At 35.3% G+C, this 25,362-nt stretch overlaps 1 protein-coding gene across 2 annotated transcripts in view; it reads right to left on the reverse strand.

Annotated features, from left to right (window-relative positions):
• The window catches only part of PCDH11X (protocadherin 11 X-linked), a 790,467-nt gene that overhangs the window by 223,351 nt on the left and 541,754 nt on the right, over window positions 1–25,362 (reverse strand). For both annotated transcript variants that reach the window (XM_021933048.2, XM_021933047.2), the window contains one exon: window positions 2,716–2,914. In XM_021933048.2, the coding sequence (XP_021788740.2) occupies window positions 2,716–2,914 (199 nt within the window). The remainder of the gene's footprint in view (window positions 1–2,715; window positions 2,915–25,362) is intronic.

The raw sequence follows: 25,362 nt of genomic DNA on the forward strand, positions 1-25,362 counted from the left end.
GACAGCATTTATTTCCTCTAACACTTTGCATTCCTATTTGTGGTGCTATTGACTAACACTGCACAGTTTATTGGCATCTGCTCCATATCACAAAACCCATTATTGGGTACTATTTCAGAGCTATAGCTTTGCTTTTTGAAGAATCAGAATACCTTATCATCAGTAATAGCCTAAAGAGATTACTTTGCTATGGCCAATTCTAAACCAGCTATGTTTTTTCTTTTTAATTAAAACAAAACACACACAGACACACGCACACACACTATGTTAAGCATTTCACTACTATGACACATTAGGACAATGGAACTTCATTTCAAGTAAATTATTGCGCTTCTTGCCCTTTTAGTAAGGTCTCTGACTGTCCCAAAACAAAACACCTAACCAAAATTTTCTTGGAACATGATTTAGGGGGAGATTTCACGTTTAGTAGGAGAGCAGTTTGTTAGTATTATTCATAGTAAAAAATAACATTTAAACATTCACTCAACAATATTGTTAGACTTGTAGAAAATGGACATTCATTTTTAATTATATCTACCCTTTGCATATGTTTATTAAAATAATAAGCAGCAAAATATATAATTTACTTTACTATTATCATTGCCCACAGACATCTCAATTTTAAAATACAATCAATTTAGCAACTAAAGTTTCCAATGCAAAATTTGTGAGTCCTTCACCCTGTAATGATGAACAAGATACTTAATGTTCAAGATAATGGTGTCAATATAATTAGAAGAGATAAATGTTTAGCTCCTGATAGAAAACATCCTTAAAAAAAAAAAAAAAAAGAAAAAAAAGCCGCTAGGTATGTCAGCTAATACATCGATGTTAGCACTTATATCATTAACTATAAACAAGATCAGCTTCTTTTAAGAACTATGTGTTTGAATACTTTTTAAAACAACTACTTATTTCTAGATATAATTGAGATTAAAAAGCTATATTTAATGTTAAATGTTTTATTATTTCTAATGCATACCAATTCTCCTATTATTATCAACAGTATTCCATTTGAGTCTCATTCAGTTGGAATTTCATTTCAGGGTGAGATGTGCACTGTGGATGCTTACTCTGAGTTTACTCTTTAATTGTTGCTACGCAATCCTCTATGAAAGAGGCTTAGTAACACATGTCGTGCAAAGGAATCAACTCTTTATAGTATATAAGAATGATACTTATTCCATTTCTATATTCTTATTTAACAGGCAACGATAGACCTACAACTAAAACAATAATTTATGGAGTAAAAAACATCAGTGGCACCCTTGTTTAATGTATATTTGTTACGTATGATCATATTCTTATTAGAGATTGGCTCTTAGTTCATTACACAAGTAAATATAATCACAACTATGTATTTCCACCAGGAGTCATTATGCTGTGCTATACAAAGTAAATTAAAGATAGTTTAGTGACACAAGGTATAGGGGATTTTTTTATCTTCAGAACAAGTATTGATCATTTATTCCAAGTATAAAATTGAAAGTATAAAATTGAAAACATCTACTATCCAGTAGATGTTTAGGACTGTCTGAACTTGCTGACTCAAAAGTCTCTAATATTTTTATACTAAAATACCTATAATATATAGCATCTAAATTTATAGAGAGAAAAAGTTGATGTTATGTTGTCATTGGTTTCATATGTTTAGCCTTAGATTATATCATAATGTGTAACCAATCCATTTCCCTATTTTTTGAAGTTTCAAAAATAGAGGATTAAAATACAATGATAGGGAAGCTATTTTGTTCTAAAGGCCAGAAGCTTTACTTGAATTATACATCCCTGCCATCCACAATGCTCAAAATAATCTTTCAAAATGTCTAGTTTATATTACCTTATTTATGTTTTTGCCAGGTATTTGGCCCATTTTTTTCATATTGGTTTATGGCTATGACTTTTCTCTCACATATATTGTATACCTTTTTGTACCTACATACTTTTATGTATATAACATAAATGGAGCAAATTGTAGCTTCTTGCAATTTCAAGAATCTTCTGAGAAATATATATCTTACCAAATTTTGTATTTCCTGAAATTATAAATCAGCGAGGTTGTTCACTACACGTTCAAGATGATACATTTAATGAAGTTTTATTTAATATCAACTCTATGATCCTTTTAAAGAGTTCAACATCTTTGGAACTTGTAAAATGCAGATTTTGTGCCTTCTGTCTGAAGACCAAATGTGAATACCTTTCTAAACAGTAACATGGCACAGGTGTGTGATTTCAGTATATTACTGAAAACCTCAGATGTACTCTCCTACACTGGAGTCAGGATCTCTTATTTCCTCAGAAAGAAAATAACTGTCAATGGTTTTTCTCTCTACTAAAAATAAAAATAAAATCTAGAAAATAATTTTTATATATCAGAAAAAATTTACACCTTCACAAATAAATGAATAAAATAAAATAAATTGGCTGTTTATACACAAATAAATCTACAGGTGTACATAAATGGAAACTCTATCTATGCCTTAACAAAGTCACTATAATAAATTTCATTCACAGTAGTTATGATCATACATTTAAAATATTATCAACTGCTGCATACATGCCATCCATCTAATTCTGTATGTTTACCTTTCAAAAATGTGTCACTATGCACAATAACATAATGAATTAGCCCATGTTATTATGACTATGATAGCTTGACTTGCAAACACAGTAAACCCGTTTATATTGAGGAACTAGAGAGGCATCACTTACTACATTCAGGATCGGAGTTGCCATCCCCTTCAGTGCGATTGTTGGGTGTGACATGATCAAAGTACTCCTCCTGAGGATAGCCAAGGGGCAGGCCATGGGATGCGCTGGTAAGGCTGCCTGCATCCTGGTCCCCCAGTCCACCATCACTGCCGCTTTCCTGAGAGCCTTCTGGCAGGTGAAATGTGACACGCCGCTGGGACTGAAAGGGAGAATGAAAATGACAGGGTTTCAGATATGATCTGAATAATTGTTTAATGCCTGCAATTTAGAAAATGCATTATTTTGGCTATCTGGTGAAGGCACATTAACATTATCTTGAGTTGTGAACAATTTCAGGCTTTTGTGAATAAGCATTTCTGTGTTCAAACCTTCACCTGAAGGCAGTGTTGCTCTCAATATATTTCGAAACAAGGCATAGCTAGATGCAGAATGAAAGTCAACTTGCTCTAAAGCAAGAGACAGTCAACTTTTTAGCATATGTGAGCAAACCGGAAATTCTAATCATCATTTCAACATGTATTTATTTAAGTATTATTTGGCAATAACTTATTTTTTAAATAATAAGTGTGGATAAACATAACCATACTTTTTTGCTGTATCTGTAAGTTGCTAGTGGGCTGAAACTGTAAATAATAACACAAATTTATTCAATCATGTAGGCTTAGAAAACTAAAAGTACATCATCTTTTAGAAGAATCTTAGGGACAAAATTTTGAATTGGAATGTATTTATATTGATTTCACTTTCTAAGAAAAAAAATAATTATATAATATGGATAACAGTTAATGGTAATTATAAAAACAAACTATAGTTATCATCATAAATGGTATTCCTAGCAGAATATAAAAATATATATACAAGTAAAAATATAAAGAGGAGGCATTTGGTTTTTGAAAGAAGTTTGTAACATCTTCACCAAATCTTGTAGCAGCATTTTTGTTTGAAGCATTTCTATGCTATATGTAGTAGTCTCCAAAAATAGGCTCCCCAGTGGACATCACCTCTTGATATTCAGACTTTCATGTAGCCTGAGACCACATTGAATCTGCACAGACTCTGTAATCAAACCTTGTACCTTCTGCTTTGCACCCTTGGAAAACCCACCACGGAAAATAACGGCTGCATTGAAAGTAGTTTGAGTACTGGGATCATGCCGTACTGTGGGGAAGGTCAAGCTAACTGCATAGAAAGACTGTATAAAAAGAGATTACAATGCCTAGAGAGGCCCAGCTGTTCCAGCCACTCAAGTTCAGGCACCGGCTATGTACATGAAGAACCCATTATGAACATTCCAGCTGGTGGCCTTATTGGAGTCATCCTAACCATCTTCAGACATTTGAGCACCCCCTACTTAGGGCAGCAGTCACTATGGAGCAGAAACAGCTATATCTGCTGTACACTACCTAAATTCCTGACCTAAAAATTAAGAAGGACTATTGATTTTTATGTCCCTGAAGATTACTGATGGTTTGCTATGTAACAATAGATCAACCAAAGCACTAAACTACTGACAGCATGAAAGCTTCAAATTAGGTATAATTTATTTAAGAGATTTACATACATCAAAGATCACAATAATTTAGGTCCTAGGCATTTTCATAACAGAATGCATATGTTTTCACAAATTCAGGTCTAACAGTCAGCCATTTCTTTAGATGGAGCTATGAAAAGATTTGAATATCATACTTCAAACTTATTGGAAGATATATGAAAATATAATAGATGCATATATTTAAGTAACTCACTTGAATCTTCTTTAATTTTTAGCCATTACTTTTTACATTAAAGTCTTAATAAAATATGAGAAAATGACTAATGCATGTAATATGTCATATAATATATCTCATGGAATATGCTTATGATCATAAATTACTCCTTCTAATGAGAAATAGTCTGCTGATTTTCTACATGTAAGTGTAACAGCCAGACATAATTCTTTTGGGCCTCTCAGAGGGAGTCGCGGGTAGTGTTGGTTAAGGTAACTCTTAGCAGAATTAGTACGAGCAGAAAATAAATGGAATAAAAGAAAAGTTTGCTGGAACTGAGTAATATTGAGGAGTTCAGAAGGCAGAGGTTTTTGTTGTTGTTGGTTTTGTTTTGTTTTGTTTTGTTTTTTTGAGACAGGGTCTCATTCTGTCATCCAGGTTGGAATGTAATCTTGGCTCACTGCAACCTCCACCTCCCAGGCTCAAGCGACCCTCCCATCTCAGCCTCCCAAGTAACTGGAACCACAGGTGCGAATCACCATGCCAAGCTAATTTTTTGTATTTTTGGTAGAGATGGGGTTTCTCCATGTTGCCCAGGCTGGTCTCGACCCTTGAGCTCAAGCAATCCACCCACCTAGACCTCCAAAAGTGCTAGGATTACAAGCGTGAGCCACCTCACCCAGCCTTGGTTTTAGTTTATTGGGGGATGAGTGTTAGGTTGTGTGGAAGCTGTGAGGAGTGAGATTGGCTGTATTATCTGATTAAACCACACTGTACCTTCTAAGATTTAAAGCATTTATCAGGTAAATAATGCAATTGAAATATGTTTTTGTGTGCTTTTTCCTGGTCAATATCCCTTTTTCTGTTTGTCTTTGTATCTAGAACCCACAGTGTAAAGAGGAAAATAAAAGCTTCAGGTCGTCTTCTGATCACCTCTATACAGACATAATCCAAATGTTACCCTGAATTACAGGACATTAAAATACATGGATTACCTAGCCTGTCAGTCATCTATTATTTATTAGTACTAAAGATATTTAGTATGGAGCTACTGAAATAATCATCAATGCTATATTCTTCAAAAGCAAAGTTTCATAAAAGTTTACAAAAAGTTTAGCTGCTTCAACTCTAAAGCCTCAGAGTACTAAATAAGCCCTTGTGAAATCGCCTTTGTAAAATTATGACTGAGACAGTGAAAGGTATCTAACCTAGCCAACTCCATCTTGCTTCTAACCTCCAAGCTGTCCTTGTCCATTCCTGGGAATAGGCTGAACTAACTTTGAGAGAAACTTAGTTTATAGTTTAAAACAAATACACTAACAGCCCTTTCTCAAAGCCGACCTCCTTCTTTCCTGGGGACTAGATTGCCTTTGTAAGATTAACATTAGCCACAAGATTAGAAATTATGGTTTAGGAGTCATGCAGCTGGAGGCTACAAGATTCTGACCCTCCCTAAACTGCTCCTAGGATCAGTGCTTGAGATATTTTGCAGATTCTGCACTTGATGGACCAGCTGGCACCACCTAGATCGATAAACTGGCTCATCTGATCTTGTGGCCCCACCCAGGAACTGACTCAGCCCAAGAAGACAGCTTTGAATCTCTATGATTTTGCACCTGACCAATCAGCACTCCTGGATCACTGGCTTCCCCACCCACCATGTTGTCCTTAAAAACTCTGCTCCCCAAATGCTCAGGGGGACTTATTTGAGTAATAATAAAACTCTGGACTCCCACACAGCCAACTCTGTGTGAATTACTCCTTCTCTATTGCAATACCCCCTCTTGATAAATCGGCTCTGTCTAGGCAGCAGGCAAGGTGAACCCACTGGGTGGTGACATTTGCATTCTTGTAAATAAACTAAAACATTGTCAATAGCTTGTTGGATCTATGTAGAAGTTCATTTTATATATATATAAAATACAACATTTAAAGAAACTATCATCAGAGTGAACAGGCAACCTACAGAATGGGAGAAAATATTTGCAATCTATCCATCTGACAAAGGGCTAATAGCCAGAGTCTACAAAGAACTTAAACAAATTTACAAGAAAAAAACAAACAACCTCATCAAAAAGTGGAAGAGGGATATGAACAGACATTTCTCAAAAGAAGACATTTATGCGTCCAACAAACATGAAAAGAAGCTCATCATCAATGGTCATTAGAGAAATGCAAATAAAAATCACAGTGAGGTACCATCTCACATCAGTTAGAATGGTGATCTTTAAAAAGTCAGGAAACAACAGATACTGGAGAGGATGTGGAGAAATAGAACACTTTTACACTGTTGGTGGGAGTGTAAGTGGATTCAATCGTTGTAAGGAAGACAGTGTGGCAATTCTTCAAGGATCTAAGACCAGAAATACCATTTGACCCACCAATCCCTTTACTGTTATATAACTTAAAAGGATTATAAATCATTCTACTATAAAGGCACATGCACATGTTTATTGCAGTATATTCACAATAGCAAAAACTTGGAATGACCCAAATGCCCATCAGTGATAGGTGGTTGAAGAAAATGTGGCACATATGCAACATGGACTACTATGCAACCATAAAAAAGGATGAGTTCATGTCCTTTGCAAGGACATGGATGAAGCTGGAAACCATCATTCTCAGCAAACTAACACAGAAACAGAAAACCAAACACCGCATGTTCTCACTCTTAATTGGGAGTTGAACAATGACAAAACATGGACACAGGGAGGGGAACATCACACACTGGGGCCTGTTGGAGGGTAGGGAGATAGGGGAGGGATAGCATTAGGAGAAATACCTAATGTAGATGACAGGTTGATGGATGCAGCAAACCACCATGGCATGTGTACACAAATGTAAAAAACCTGAATATTCTGCACATGCATCCCAGAAATTAAAGTATAATTTTTAAAAAATCACAACATTTAACTACAGTTTTAAGAAAAATAAACTAATCATCCTCTAGGACCCCTCTTATAACCACTAAATTGAAGGGTCAGCAAACTTTTTCTGTAAAGAATTAGTAAATATTTTAGGCTTTGTGGACAATATGATACAGTCTCTGTCTCAATAACTTAACCCTAATTTTGTAGTGTAAAAACAGTCATAGACAATATGAAACTGAATGGACCTGCCTGTGTTCCAATAAAACTGTACTTACGAACATTAAAATTTAAAATTTAGATACTTTTATTTATTCTTAACTGTAATGTTTTGCTTGAAATTCTTCATCATTTGGCTCTAAAAGCCATGGTTTGAAGACCTCTGATCTGGAAGGCTAATTTCGTCAATATGGAAAAGCTGGTTAAAGATAATTATTGTACAGTATAAAAGGGCTACTACATTAATATTCATGTTATAATTTGTTCATGACAAATTTCTGTCTGTAGCCCTGCAGAGAAGCTGTGACACAGAAATGAAAACAAATCTACTGACTGGAATGGTGACTTTATGGGATGGAAATAAATCTTGGTGTTTTCATGAATAAATATTTGCCCTGAATAGCTAGTTATTTCCTGCCAGTAGCAGAGAGAAATAACACAGGATGCCTCTCCCTAAAATCTACACACCTCATTTTGAGCTCAAATGAATCAGAATTCCAGAACACAATACCCAGACATTATATTGGTGTCACTCACATAAATCATTTACAGACTAAATACCAAATCCCTAACATTCTTGTGCCCATTAAACCTCATGAAGGCATCATTTCATACTAATTATCAGGTAAATGTTTTTACATTTCATAACATGATGCAAGTGGCATTTGGGACAGGTTAATCTGGCACCAAAGAAGCTGCATCCAGATAGGCGACCCAGTGATTCTAATTATAGAATACTTGAGTATCATGTTAGAGAATGCTTATTAGAATTACCTATTATACAACCTTGCACACGCCATGAGTTCAAATCTAATACACTCTAACCCAAGCTTCCTTTGGATTCACTGTCATCACCAGTAACTCTGATTAGAAAGAGTAATCATATGTAGGGTCTCATTACTTTCTAAGGATTACCATATGCACGTTTGTTTTTGATTTATGTATAAAACATTTTGAATTTCAAACTATTAAGAATACTTGAAGATTCCAAGTCCCCACATTTTATAATAGGAAACAACTTCATTCTGGATGTCAGAGGATTTCTGCTTTTTTTTCCATAGGTACTATCTCTTAGCCAAATGATTTCTAATTACTAAATATATCGTAAAGTAAAATGTGCAAAGAGCTGGTTAGAAACTAAAGATTTTCATATGCATTATATGGCCAGCATACATATCCCACGTGAAGATCATAATTCCCAGTGTAAAAACTCACAGATGACATATCAGGCCTTTTTATTTTGTAGCAGGCCTTTACTGCTTGGCCCTGAAATTTGCAGTCATAAAACTTTCTACTTTACCAATTCAAGTCATTTTGCAGGATGGATCAGTTGACCTGTTGGCCTAATTGCGTTTTCACTGCTTCTTCTCTTCTCTTCTCTTCTCTTCTCTTCTCTTCTCTTCTCTTCTCTTCTCTTCTCTTCTCTTTTTTTTTTTTTTTTTTTTTCCTTCTTCGAGATGGACTCTCGCTCTGTCGTCCAGGCTGGAGTACAGTGGTGCAATCTCAGCCTACTGCAATCTCTGCCTCCGGGATTCAAGTGATTCTCCTGCCTTAGCCTCCCGAGTAGTTGGGACTACAGGCGCCCGCAACCAAGCCCGGCTAATTTTTGTACTTTCAGTAGAGACGGGGTTTCACCCTATTGGCCAGGCTGGTCTTGAACTCCTGACCTTGTGATCTGCCCGCCTCAGCTTCCCAAAGTGCTGGGATTACAGGCGTGAGCCACTGCTCTCGGCCTTACTGCTCCATTTCATAAAATGTGAATAGCCTCATTTCTCATGTTTCTGGGGTTTTTACCCTTCATGGCTATTTTTTTTAAGTACCATAACACATCACTAGCATGTGTTGGAGGCTTTTTATGAAGTTACATTGTAGCTTCATAAAATACATTGAGTCAGGTGATCTCCTAGCTCTAACTATTCTGCCATTACATTTTTCATGGTATATGTTTTGTGGGGGGAGGGGGGAGGGGAGGGGCAGAGCCAGACATGTTTTGCTGATTAGAAGACTACATGGCATTATAAGCAGGCAACTTTCCTTCTTTCCTTGAATCATAACTCATTTCAGCTCAATCAGAATGGAAATAATCTATTTGTAGATATGCAAGATGATGCTTCTTCTTTCGGGAATGTTATTGCTTATAAATTGTTAAATTGGCAATTACCACAGTTGTGTGAACTTTGAAAATGAAATAGCAATATTGTGAATGTTTGAGAAACTACAATTCTTTGACTAACATTTAAAATATGACAGAATTGAAACTTAACATGCTTTGAAACTGGCATGTGTCAAAAAAGCCATTAAGTAATACTAAAACCAAATATTAAAACTAAAATAGACAATGGTTTCAATGAAAAGCCTAATTATCAGTCAAAAAAAGAATAGTAGAAATATCTACATTGTTTTTGGTACTAACCACATCCATATTTAGTGACTTACATTTAAACTTATGAATTACCAAAGCACCTTGACTATCCAATAGTTATCTGATAGCCTCAGCTATCCTAAAAGAACCTCATATCAGGAAGTAAGTGGGGAAATAAAGGCATGTAAATCCTTGAAGTATTTATCACAAAGTTTGTTTTCAGAATCATATCTACCATACTCTGCTTTTATTTTTAACTTTAACAACCTTGGATATCTGCTTCTCCAGCTCATAGTGTGTATTAGGAGAGTTGGTAGCTGCTAGAAAAGAAAACATTGACAGAAGGAGAAATTCCCACCAATTTTCTTTAGCTCTGCCTTTAGCTACAGAAAATATGTGTGATCTTTCTTCTGTATGACAAGCCCTCCTGTGTTTGAAGATAGTTAAGACTCATGTATAAGTCTTCCTATTTCAGGCTATAATTCCCATCCTAATTTGTTATGGTTTTCAGAGCTTTTACTATCCTATCAACCCTTTTCTTTTTTGTCCCTGTAGTCTACTAGCATAATTAACAAGATCAAACCTATACTATTTACTCCATTGTCAGTGATGAAATAGGCTTGGGAGATAATGGAATCATGGATCTCATATGATCCAAATAATCATTTTATTTTTAAGAATATTAGTCAATAGTTAAGTTTTTCTAGTTGTTATTTGAAAATATGTTTCCATAAAATAAGCCACAAGTTTGGTTTGAACACTGCTTTGTCTCTGGTGTCACTCCTTTGTATTTGCAAAATAGTTCTCCCTTTGCTGTAGTTGCACAATATGTCTGTTTAATTGATACATTTTAAACAAACCAAATGTCATTCAAGCAACAGATGGTTTCTGACTTGGATTAGATGTTAGAATGATTTTGTAGCATACAACGAAAGAGGAAAAACCTGGCATTGTCATTAATTACATAAACACTTGGATCAAAATATTTCTTGCTTAATGTTAGCAAAAAATGCAACAAAAAGCTGTGATGGTGAATAAATATCAGTTTTTAAATAATAATTACTAGAATGTATTCCTAATAAAATTGGAGAATGCACACATCGGCTAGTATGCCAGCAATTTCTTTAGTGTGTTGAGTTTATGGATAGTAGTAGCATGTTTGTTTTAGACCCATTCTTGTGTATATGAAACATGTTTATTTCATCTTTTTACCTGGTATTCATTAGCACATGAAAAACGATTGCTACTTATGTAATATGTGTCACTTCCTGGAAATTAATATGAGATGAATAGACCAATGTTTCCTTTGAACTTTTCTTACATTTAAAAAAAAACTGAAGTTCTATAATCATCATAGATAATCAAATAATAAATTAAAATAGTTGCATCTTCCAGTAATAATATTCACCAGTGTGGAAGATAGTAGCAAGCAACGTTGTGGTAAATATAGTTGTGGGTGGAGTCGTGGGGAGGAATTGTAATCAACTAATATCTGTAGTGTTGCTGTAGTCTTTTACTTGTGGATCTCTCTACAGAGGTGTATTTCTTCTAAAAGCAGACTCTCCTCTACTTATTTTCCATACAAACAAAAATATCGCTACGTACTGTCTACCACACCCACATACTCCACACGCACATACACACATACACACACACAGTATTAAAAATAACCTCAAAGTGACTGACAAGTTAAAGAATTTTTTTTTAAAAGATCATTATGCTATGGTCCCAGGAGTAAATTGATATGGCACTGTCCTTTTCATTTTTCTTAAAAAGGTATATACATATACTTTTTAATTATTTCCAAATTGAGGATGGGAATAGACACTAGTAGAAAGATATAGTCTCCAACTCTAAAACCCATAAATCAATCTTATATATTTACCTCCAATATATTATTTGGACTTTTTGTAACACTACTTTTGTTGCCTTTCATAACATTTGGGAATTAGATAAGGGCATGCAAATTTGGATAAAATCGATAGCTAGCTACTGCAACCAGTAGCTATCAAGTGGTTTTCAAAACATCAGCTACGTAGAAATCACCTAATTTGTTAATCATGCAAATGTCACAAGATCCTTGGGGTGTTGCTTCACCAGACAGAAACCTCTGTGGCCGATGGTGCCTTTGCTTGAGTTTTGCTAGGGCCCACTGGGCTTATTCCACCCACTCAGCTTGGCATGCTGCACTTGGGTCTCGCTACCAGCCTAGATCCCATGCCTGCCAAGAGCAAGTCAGATGCAGGGAGGAGAGGGGTGTGTGAGTGAGCAAGCACAGGTTCCGGCCACTGTGCATAACCAGGTATGCTGGCTGTGATGAAGTGGGCAGCTGCAGGTGCCAGCATGGGCGCTGGATCCCTGCAAGGCTGCAGCTGAACCAAGTGTACTGCAAGTGAATTGGGCACCAGGGAACATGGTGGCGCCTGGAAGCTTGGAGATGCCAGGAACCACAGAGCCCCAAAGAGGGTGTCACAGTCCTGGCTCAGGGAGCTGCTAGGTCCAGGCTCCCTGAGGGGCACAGCTCTTCTCTTCTTCTCTCTTTTCTCCTTCTCGTCACCCCCAACGTGGCAAGTTGGGGTGGGAGGGTGGTGTTTCAGTCCTGTTTGTGTTACAGCTCTTTCAGTCCTGCCATTTGGTGGGTCCTGAGTCCCATGTCCAGGAAGAATGAGGTATACAGACAACTGGGGAGTGAGCAAGGTGAAAAGATGCTTTGTTGAGTGACAGTGCAGCTCTCAGAAGACCCGGAGTGGGTAGCTCCTATCAGCAGTTAGGTCATCCTGTTGTTTGCCCAATTCTGACTGAGTCCTGGGGTTTTTACGGGCTTGAAATAGGAGAAAGTTCATGTTGATTGGTCGATGGGCAGCCATGGGCAGGCCAGAAAAAGCACATATTCTCACTTTGGTCTGAGGAACTGGCCAACAGGCCCCCAGGCTTCAGGCTTTCCTTGACAGAAACGTGGGACTTCACCAGGGACCTGCCCCTTTCTGAGCAGAAGCCTGTATGCCTCCTGATGCTATCAATCATGTCAACCCTGGTGCCCACTATCAATCATGTCATCCATGGCACCCAGGCTGTTCATGCCAAAGGGCATCTTCAGGCCCATGCCCAGCTGACCTCAGCATGGGCCTCTGCTTCCCTCCCTTGTTTGTGGGTGGCCAAAGTCTGGAGGGGGCTGAGGCAGCCATGGGCATGTCAGCACCACCAAATGCTCACACACATCCCACCAGGTTGCCACAGTGCCTAGGCTTGACCTCAACTTTGCTCCAAAATTGGAGTGGGCAGCTGGAGAGCTGAGAGGCCAAGCAGCAGGAGCAGGCACTTTAAAGCCTGCTGGGGCAGGAGGGCTTCCCAGGTCCCCAAGAGCACAGGATGCTGGGAGCAGCAATCCTAGCTGGACCCCTGAAACTGCACCTCGGAGGGCGAGGCTCTCACTCCTCTAACTCAGAAGGGGGCGGGGCTCCCACCTGCTCCTGGTTCCCACAGGCTCCATGGAGCACGCAACCCTGGTCACACCTCCCCCACTGCAGCTGGTGTCATGACAGTGGCCACTCCAGACAGCCACGGCTGCCATCACAAGTTCCTAGGTTTCAAAATTCAAATATTCTGTTCGTTTTAGTAAGTCTGAAGTAAGATTCAGATTATTTAAGCCATATGGTCTATGGTAGAGTGAATGTTTCTGTCACCCTAAAATTAATATGTTAAAACATAATTACTAACGTGATGGCATCTAGAAGTTGGCCTTTGGGAGGTGCTTAGGTCATGAGGGCGGATCCCTCATGAATCAGATTAGTGCCCTTATATAAGTGACTTCAAAGACCTCTTACTCCTTCTGCCATGTGAGTACACAGTGAAAAGATGCTTCCTTGTCTATGAACAAGAAAGTAAGCCTCCACCAGACAGTGAATTTGCCTACAGCTTGAACTAGGACTTCTCAGCCTCCAGAACTCCCAGAAATAAGAGTTTCTTATTATGTTGTTATGTTGTTTATGTTGTTTATAAGCCACCTAGTTAATAGCATTTTGTTATAGCAACCTGAACAGATTAAGACACGGTTCTTTGACAATTTCAGAAACGTATATATTCATATGTATGTATGAGAGAAAACTGGGAATGCTGATGAAGTTTTCTAAATATGTTTATAATAGACTCTTTTTTTTTGGCATTTTAATATGAATGACCATATTAGAGAAATGAAATTCTAATGTGTCAGACTGTACTCTAATTAGAACAATTTTAGAATATGATTATTTCATAATTTTTATTCTATAGACATCTCTTTTTGTCACAATATTATATTTAATCACATCTCTTACCCTGACACTCACTAAAGGACCATTAAACAAGACAACTTCCAGTGAATCTGTAAAATAAAAACTCACAAACTGAAATCATTATTTTTCCTAAAAATCAAAAATAAATCTACACAAAAATATCTTTTTAAATTTATAATATTAATCATTCTAAGGCATTTAAAATCATGGACAACATTTCTGGGATTTTTATTGCCCATATTTTGTAGATAAAAAATACATTGTATTGATCAGAGAAATCATGATTACAATTTGTTATCTATTGAATAATTAAGTTCTATAACAATCAAAAGTCATAGGGTTATCTTAAAAATAAGAGACTAATTCTGAAACATGAATATATTCACTTGGCAAAATTGATGAACTGTCTTTGGATATATATATATATATAAAATTTTATATTTTCAAGCCACTACATCCATTACCTACACAGTTTAATCAGTTCACTTTTAATTCACTTTAATTAGTTGCTATTACTAGAATTATTTTGCATTCAGGATATGTTCCTGCTCACTTTTGATAAATGATACATATGATCTAGTTATGACATTATTAACACAGAGATGGCCATAGCATAATATAATGAAAAAATGTGGGATGGGAGAGCTTCACAGATATGAAATTATCTGTGGATAATTTGATCATACTAGCGTGATGCTGTTCTGAAGAAAAGCTACGACAATTGCAATGGTACTATAAGGATTAAAATAAAATCAGTAAAAATACTTTTTTTCATATTATATGCATGTGTGAATAAAGGAATCACACATTTTCTATTTAATAAGAATTGATTGTTGTTTGGTACAGCCTTCTTAATACAAAATTTTGCTTTTATTTACAATGAAGACAAGTTGGATCATAGGACTGTTAAAATTAGAGCTATGAATCTCATGGCATTGAAGAAAAAATGTTGCTAAGAGACTTGTGTTTATGAGCTCTATAAGCTGCAATGTTGGGGCACATTCATTCATAATAAATAGTCCCAACTAAATATAATTACTCCAGGTCCAATACTGCGTTCAACTAATGTTAAATGCAATGAGTCTTCCAAAAGTTCTGATTTCCAAAGTGCATTCAATGGTTTATTTAAGGTATACAAATTGAAAAGATTACATTCTATAAGATACAGCAGGTCGTATTTTACAATTTTAAAAGAGTAGTGTTGTCTCTAGCTCTCAGAAGTTCCTATTAAATTTCAAAATGATACCTTTCTGTCCTTTCCTCTTACAACTTGATAATTCTTCAATAAGTAACTAACACATAGAATCTACATAACTGTACCTGGCAATTATATAGAATATTCCCTTGGATGTCTGAAATGTTTTTAGTATTACTGATTCCCAACATTACTGGAAAATTATCTGTTTTTTAAAAAATATTTTGAACTTGTTTCCAAATCTTAATGTAAATCACAAGTAACTCATTAGTAACTGACATAAGGGTCAGGAGTTAGAACTGGTGGTACTTTGAAAACTGCCATTAGCTAATAATGTTTAAATTTAAAGGATGTTAAATTAAACATATTGGAACATTAAGTTATTGCCACAAGTAAGTACAGGATTTATTTATTTATTTATTTATTTATTTATTTTTGCAAAATTTATACTAAAAAGAGGAAGAACCAAGTGCTATTTATTTTACCTACAGAAAGAGTAGCGCACTCCTAACATTTGCTTTCGTTTTGACATCAGCCTTTGAAATAAGTTTTACTAATCTAGACTTCACCTTTACTTAGTGATCACAGACAATCAGGCAGCTTAAAATCCTAATAGAAATATGGCACAAAGAATTAATTTAGCTCTATCGTTCAAAGATGAACTTGCTGCATATTAGTGCTGCTAGTTTTTTTGTTGTTGTTGTTCAATAGCTTCATGAAAATGCAAATCTTCAAATCTCTTCAGTGTGTTTGTTAAATTTGGTTAGTTTTCATGCTCCTCTAAAATTGCTTATTTATGAATCTATTAACATTTTGTTGCGGTAATGAAGCAAAAGCAAAATAATTACATCACTTTGAGAAAATAACACAAGTAACTCGATGTTAAGAGGGTAAACTCTAAGTTGGAAACTGGTCATAAGAGATGGGATAAATGCAAATTAAAGACAATTGCTCATCCCACAATTGATTTTTTAAAACAAGTTTGACATGTCAGTTTGTGGTACATTTTATGAAATAGATTTTTCTCTGATCCAAATAACAGCAAAATATATTATGATGTACACATTTAAAAATATGATCTCAGACCTAATAGGGGAAAGAAGAGCAAAAAGAATATATCTTGATGGTAGGAAGAATACACACACACACATGCACATGCATTCACATATGCACAAGGTTTTCGAAAGTCTAAGCACATCAATATTTCTTAATTTCTTTCTCCGGTTATTTAAAAAAATTGCCTTTAACAAACAAAATGAGGCCAGGCGTGGTGGCTCATGCCTATAATCCTAGCACTTTGGGAGGCTGAAGAGGGTGGATCACAAGGTCAGGAGTTTGAGACCAGCCTGGCCAAGATGGTGAAACCCTGTCTCTACTAAAAATACAAAAATTAGGTGGGTGTGGTGGCTGGTGCCTGTAATCCCAGCTACTTGGGAGTCCATGGCAGGGAACTGCTTGAACCCGGGAGGCAGAGACTGCAGTGAGCTGTGATTGTGCTACTGCCCTCCAGCCTGGGTGACAGAGTGAGACTCTGTCTCAAAAACAAACAAACAAACAAACAAAAAATCAAAAGTCATGCAAACAGGTAAACACTTTAAATATGCAATAATCTTTAACTAGATACAACTACAAATATTTTTAGTGTAATAATTGAAAATACATATAAACATAAACTAATTCTTAAAAACATAAATGAATGGAATGATTAAAAAGTAAGTGAGGTAAACCCTTAACAATTTGCATGTTTAATTTTATATTTAATAATCCCAAATATTTAGGATAAACTTTCTTTTTTTTTTTTTTTTTTGAGACGGAGTCTCGCTTTGTCGCCCAGGCTGGAGTGCAGTGGCCGGATCTCAGCTCACTGAAAGCTCCGCCTCCCGGGTTGACGCCATTCTCCTGCCTCAGCCTCCCGGGTAGCTGGGACTACAGGCGCCCGCCACCTCGCCCGGCTAGTTTTTTTGTATTTTTTAGTAGAGACGGGGTTTCACCGTGTTAGCCAGGATGGTCTCGATCTCCTGTCCTCGTGATCCACCCGTCTCGGCCTCCCAAAGTGCTGGGATTACAGGCTTGAGCCACCGCGCCCGGCCAAGGATAAACTTTCATTTTTCAACTGCACATTTTAGAAATTTTGCCATGTCAATGGCAATTCACATTATGAATTCACATCTAAGAATTCACATCTATGTTTGCTTATCCATATATTCATATAATATCAACAAAAATCACTGATTTATTTCACACCAATAATTTCAAGACAGTTATTAATAATTCAATTTGATAAGCCTTTGAACATTTTCATAAATTTTATACACAATTTAAATATGGATAAACAAGATCTGAATTACATTTCACACATGGTGATATGGATTATCATTTTAAAACCTGGCTCAATTAATTTCCAAAGACATTCGTTAAATGGCAGCAGTGTAACATTTGTTAAATGTTGCTTATTACACTTGAACGCATCTCAGATCCAGAGGATCTTTCTATTATTTTCAACTGAACCAACAAAAAGCTCATGTTCCAGAAGAATCGTTCTTCAGTCAGACAAATATAATCAATTATCATACCAGAAATGTAGCATATTGTGAAGCTTCCACATCTAATATTCATTTGTTAGGAGGAAAAAAAAAGACTTTTCATCGATATTCTAAAGTATTGGTAAAGGTCCTCCTGACTATTACCATGCTAAGTGCAAATATCTGGAGACAAAGAGTGAGCGCTCTCTGGGAGACAATGGATAAATCGTCCTTGGATAAAAGAGAAATGGTAAGATAACAAACTCGTACTGTGGAAACTTGATGCAGTATTCCATGGTGGAAAAGATAAAATGTGAGTTATACATAATTCAATTGAAAATAATCTTCAGAAATTTTAAATTTTGTAAATGTTTTTTAAAGGGTTGCATTATTGATTTTTAAAATTCATGTAATAAAAAAAGAAATGACCAGGAAAATACACAGTTCCATGATTCATTTTTGAAGAAATAAAATGACAAATATAAAACTGAGGTTTTGAAAATGCAATAAAAACAATATAAAGGCTATAGGAAATCATGGAAGTTATAACCGGTCACTTCATTAAATAAAATTATATGTAAAAACTTCAAAACAATCTCATAGGAACATGTATCTTTGGTCTTTAAAATGTCTCATTTTGTAGTGCAACATCTACAAACAAGCAAATTATTATTTTTTTAATTGCCACAGGAGTTGTGGTGCAAAACTGGTTGTTGGAATAGGATGAGTGCTCTGAAGTCTTAGAAAAATAGGATACAATTTCATTTAGATGAATGAAAGTAAATGAATACAGTTCACTTGTTTGAACACTGTCTTCTGTTTAAAACATCAGTTGATTCAGTAAAGCATTACTCTTTAGTTTTACACTAAAATATATAGGCACATTTCTAAGGATCACATCTAATTATCTTTCTGATATAATTACTTGATTATTAATGAGCTGTTTAAAAAAATCTAAGTGATTAATACCTCAGCCTCATTCAGGAAAAGCCTACTTCCTAATTTCTCTCAAAGGTTTTAAGATTCAGAAGCATCCTTTTAAGAGTTATATTCTGCTCTTTTCTTACTTTGAAATCTAATGCAGTGAAGGATTTTAAAACACATCATTCCAAAATATGCTCTTTGGCATAAGAATTATTTTGAGCTAAAGGCATTTGAAAAACAGCAGGTGCAAGAAGTTCACTCTGACCTTCATTCTGTTTCTTAACAGCAGGACACGAAATTCCCATGTGAAAGATATCCTCTTTGTACTGGAAGGCAAGAAACCTTGTCTTCAAGGACAGAAAACTGAGACTGAGGGAAATTTGTACAAACTTTGTTAAACCAACCTTATCTTGTTAGTCACAACTTTATCCAATTAACTCCTCTAGCTCAAACCCCTTTGCCTTGTTACATTTTCACAATTTACTACATTTTGTCCAATGCAGCATGTAAGTTTTCAACTCCAGCTGTGTCTTTAGGTCTTCATTTCCTTATTTATGAAGACTCCCATGCCATGTAAAACTTGTATTGAATAAATATGTATACATTTCTTCTATTGACCTGTCTCGTGTCAGTTTAATTCCCATATCCAGCTGAAAAACCCTAAGAGTAGGGACAAAAGTTTGCCTTCATTTTAGCAGTCTCTGAAACATATTTTTATCTCCTAGTATCAATGTACGAATATATGATGATTTTTAAACATTTGAAAATTCATTTGATTGACATACCAACTTGAGTCAGATGATTCAATCTAGTTAATAGTCACTTATGGTGTAACATTTTTTAAATTGTATAATCAAATCTAAGTGCTGGGCCTTTTTACCCTGCTATGTCTCTTCAGTTTAGCTGAAAATAAATGCTCTATTAATAATATAGTTTTTGATGATCTATCAATGATACATGCTTAAAATTAGTGGTTTTCAAACTTCAGACAAATATAATGTAACAATTGATAAGCTAATTATTAAATACTTATAATGCATTGCTACCTCATTTAAAATACATTGTATAAATAAGACACTGGGGACGGGGCAGTGACTCTGGGGATCGGGTGCCCGAGGCCACTGTGGCTGCTGCTGCTGCCTCTCCTGCTCCTGACGCTGTGGCTGTTGTTATGGGAGCTGGAACCTCCACCATGACCGTTTATCTCACACACAACAAAGGCCCTAGAACTTCCAGGATCACATAGTTCCGGTCTAGCTGCGGGGAGAAGACGGCAAGGCCTGACGAGGGGAGGGGAAGGAGACAGGCACCCGCTCGGTACCCGCCAGCTCCACGTCGCGTCTCTGAGTGCTCTCGCCACTTGAAGAAGTCAATTTTTATATTGTATTAGTTAAGCTCACTTTAAAATATGTTCTTCAAAACAGGGTAAAATTGAGGGTTAGATTATTGTCCTGTATCTATCAAAGAGAAGTAACAGGAGTTGCTTATCACAAAAAAATAGCATATTGCCTCCCTTAAGAATGTTTTGTTTTCCTTCATCATGTCTATCAGCACACTTTTGTGATGCTCTCTGAAAGGAGATTCTGATATTGATAGTCATGGATTCTGGCTTTAATTTCTTTTTCAATTAGCATTGAGCTTAGGAGAAAGGTAGTTTATTTAGCTAGTTATCTGTTTCTAGAAATCATACTAAATAAATAAAATAGACATATAATACATTTCTTACATTATAAAGAAAATTCAAATATCATCGGTATATCATAATTATGGTAATTTCATTCATAGATCCTCTGTTTGCACTGTGATCCAAATCTGTCTTCCTTATATATGCAAAAGTACCTAAACCCTTATTACCCCAAAGCCATCAAATCACCCACCCCCAAGTGGCACTGCTATTCCCACCTACACTTCTCTAGTTTATGCACAGCACATAAACATGTTCTAATACACTATATCACTTACTGATTTATTATGCTTATTGTCTATCTTCATGAGAGCAGAAACTTTCCTCTGTCTTGTTCACTGTGATATACTCAGTACCTTGAACAATACCAAGAATGTAATGGTTAAAAGTCAATAAATATCTGTTGAATTAAAAGTACACTAATGAATTTTTGAGGACTCACATTTGCAAAAGAGAGTACCATAATACCTGAGTTAAGTGAGATGTCTGAGGAATATAATATTTTAATGAACAAACTCTTCTAGCTAAATAATGGAAACAAATTTAAAAGGTAGCATCCTCTTTTCCTACTTAAATCGCTTCAAGAGAAATGAACATATGGATAGAAATGCCAAATGGACAACTGGAAATTATTTTCTGAATCTCATTAGAAAAGTCACCTATACTCTAAAAGGTCAGTTGCAATTCGTGGTTCATATGAGAAGAAAGAGTTTTTAAAAAATATAATGTGGTTGTAATAGTAAGTCCTGACTATGAGCAATTACTTAAAATTTAAATGGATTAAACACCTTAATGATAAGACATTACATTGGCATAGTGAATGAATAACCAGGAACTAAATATGTACTGTCTACAATAGACTCATGTTAGAAGTAAGAACACAAATAGGTTGAAGGATAAAAGGTGAAAACAGATAGTCCATGCAAATAGTGGCCAAAACAAAGCAATGATAGCTATGCTAATAGTAAGCAAATAGATTTTACCCCCCAAAATGTTACAAGACACAAAAAAGGACAATATGTATTGGTAAATGTCTATTCACCAGAAATATATAATTATTAGCATACATGCACTACATATCAGAGCTTCTAAATATATGAAGCCAACATTAAGAGAATTGAAAGGAGACAGTACTACAAAAATAGTAGGAGACTTCAATATTTCATTGTCAATAATGGCTAGAAGAACCAGAAAGATGATCAGTAAGAAAATATAGATCTTCAACAACACTATAGACCAATTGGATCTAACAAACAGAGAAGAATCAGGTAGACATAATAAAAAATGATAAAGGGAATAGCACCACTGATCCCACAGAAATACAAAGTACCATCAGAGAATACTATAAACACGTCTTTGCAAGTAAACTAGAAAATCTAGAAGAAATGGATAAATTACTGGACACATACACCCTCCCAAGACTAAACCAGGAAGAAGTCAAATCCCTGAGTAGACCAAAAGTTCTGAAATTCAGACAGTAATTAACAGCCTATAAACTCAAAATAATAATAATAATAATAATCCCAGAACCAGATGGATTCATGGCCGAATTGTCCCAGAGGTACAAAAAGGAACTACTACCATTCCTTCTGAAACGATTGCAAGCAATAGTAAAAGAGGGACTCCTCCCTAACTCATTTTATGGGGCCAGCATTATCCTGATACCAAAACCTGGCAGAGGCACAACAAAAAAAGAAAATTTCAGGCCAATATCCGTGATGAACGTCCATGCGAAAATCCTCAATAAAATACTAGAAAACCAAATCCAGCAACACATCAAAAAGCTTATCCACCATGATCAAGTCAGCTTCATCCCTAGGATGCAGGGCTGGTTCAACATATGCAAATCAATAAAGGTAATCCGTCACATAAACAGAACCAATGACAAAAACCACATGATTGTATCAATAGATGCAGAAAGGCCTTTGATAAAATTCAACACCCCTTCATGCTAAAATCCTTAATAAACTAGGTATTGATTGAATATATCTCAAAATAATAAGAGCTACAGCCTAATGATATTATAGCCATTGTAACATCGTAGCACAATGCATTACTCATGTGTTTGTGGCAATCCTGGCATAAACAAACCTACTGGCCAGGTGCGGTGGCTCACACCTGTAATCCCAGCACTTTGGAAGGAAGACTGAGAAAGGATGATTGCTTGAGTCCAGGAGTTCCAGACCAGCCAGGGCAACATAGTGAGACCCTGTCTTTACTTTTTTTAAAAAACAATACAACAACAACAGCAAAAAGCTACTGCACTGCCAGTGGTATAAAAGTATATAGCACATACAATTATGTACAGTACATAATACTTGATAATGTTAATAAACAACTATGTTATTGGTTTATATATTTTCTATACTATACCTTTAATTGTTATTTTAGAGTATATTCCTTCTACTTATTAAAAAAAGAAGTTAATTGCAAAACAGCCTCAAGCAGGCATTTCAAGAGGTATTTCAAAAGAAGACATTGTTATCATAGGAGAAGACAGCTCTGTGCATGTTACTGTTCCTACACACCATTATCCCTAGTGAAAATCCACAACAAAATACTATCAAACAGAATTCAACAATATATTAAACAGGTTATACACCAATACTGAGTAGTAATTATTCTGAGAAGAAATGCAAAGACAGTTCAACATACAAAAATCAGTGACTGTACTATACCACCTAACAGAATGAAGGAAAAAACATACCTCATAATATCAATGGATGAAGAAAAACATTTGACAAATTTCAACACTGTTTTATGATTAAAAAAAATTAACCCAAGTACAAATACAAGGAAACTATTTTAACATTACATCATATATGAAAATCCTGCAGCTAATATCATATTCAATGGTAACTGTCTGTAAGATTTCCCTCTGAGATCAGGAATAAGATAAGGATAACTGCTTCCACCACTTGTATTCAATATACTACTAGAAGTACTAGCCAGAGCAATGAGGTAAGAAAAAAGAGTGAAAGTCATCTAAATTGGAAAGGAAGAAGTAAAATTATCTCTGCTTTTAGATGGCATGATCTTAGATGTATAAAATCCTAAAGATTCTAAAAAACAAAACAAAACAAAACAAAACAAAAACTTGTTAGAACTAATAAGTAAAATCAGCAGAGTTGCAGGATACAAAATCAGCACCTAAAAATCAGTTAGGTTTCTAAACACTAACAATGAACAATGTGAAAATAAAATTAGGAAAACGTTTCTGTTTACAATAGTATCAAAACAAGAATATACGTATGTATAAACTTAACCAAGGAGGGGAAAGGCATACACTGAAAACTACAAAATTTTGCTGAAACAGATAAAAGAAGACACAAATAAGTAGAAAGCTATTTTGTGTTCATGGATTAGAATAATTAATATTGTGCATGTTTCAACACTTCCCAAAGAGATCTACATATTTAGTGTAATATCTATCAAAATCTAAAAGGTGTTTTTTAGAGAAATGGAAAAATCCATCCAAAAAACATATGGAATTTCAAGAGATCTGCAATAATGGAAACAATCTTGAAAAGAAGAATAAAGTAAAAAGTCTCACACTTAGTTACTTGTAAACTTACTACAAATCTACAATAATCAAAGTGGTATGGTACTAGAATAAAGACAGATAAATAGACCAAAAAAAAATAGATTAGAGAACCTAAAAATAAAGGTTCACATGATAGAGAACCTAACAATAAAGGCTCAAATGATTTTTATCAAGAGTGACAAAACCATTTAATCAGAAAAGAACAGTCTTTTCAACCAATGATATTGGAAACCTCGATACTCACATGCAAATGAATGAAGGTGGACCCTTTCCTTACAACACATACAGAAAAACTCAAAATGCATCAATAACATAAATGTAGGACCTAAAAATATAAAATTATTAGAAGAAAACAGAGAGAAAAAAACTTCATGACATTGGGTTTGGCAATGAGTTCTTAGAAATAATGACAAAAATATAGAAATAAAAGAAAAAACTGATACATTTGACTACACAAAATTTTAAACTTTCATGAGTCAAAAAACACAATCATCCGAATGAAAATGCAACCTACAGAGTGGAAGAAATATTTTCAAATCCTACATCTGATATAGGGTTAATATCCAAAGCATCTAAAGAACTCATACAACTCAACATCAAAAATAATAAATAAGTAAATAAATAACTCCTTTAAAAATGGGCAAAGGACTTCAATAGACATTTTCCAAGGAAGATGAACATATGACCAATATGCACATGAAAAGATACTCAGCATAACTAATAATTAGGGAAAAACAAAACTATATTGAGATATCACTTCACTCCTATTAGAATGGCTACTATCAAAACATAAAATAACAAAAGTTGATGAGGATGTGGAGAAAGTGAAATCCTGTACACTGTTGGTAGAAATATAAAATGGTATAGCCTCAATAGAAAACAGTGTAGCGATTTCTCAAATAATTAAAAGTAGAATTACCATGTGATCCAGAAATTCTACATCTAGATATGAACACACAGAAACAGGATCTCTAAGATTCATGTGTATTCCCATGTTCACAGCATAAATTTTCAGAATAGACAAAGGTAAAAGCCACCCAAATGTCCATTGGTGGATGGGTGGATAAACGAAACGTGGTATACATTTTAAAAAGGAAGGTATTTTTGACACATGCTACAATGTGGATGTACCTTGAGAATATTACGCTAAGTTAAATAACCCAGTTACAAAAAGACAAATAGTACGTGAGTCCACTTATATACAGTAACAAGAGTAGTCAAATTAATACAAACATAAAGTAAAATGGTGCTTGTTAGGGACTTGGGTACGAGGAAGAATGGGGCATCATTGTTTCATGGGTAAAGAGTTTCACTTTTGTAACATGAAAACAGCTCTGGAGATGGATGATGGTG

This window comes from Papio anubis, chromosome X (genome assembly GCF_008728515.1).
Source record: "Papio anubis isolate 15944 chromosome X, Panubis1.0, whole genome shotgun sequence".
Classification (NCBI taxonomy): Eukaryota; Metazoa; Chordata; class Mammalia; order Primates; family Cercopithecidae; genus Papio; species Papio anubis.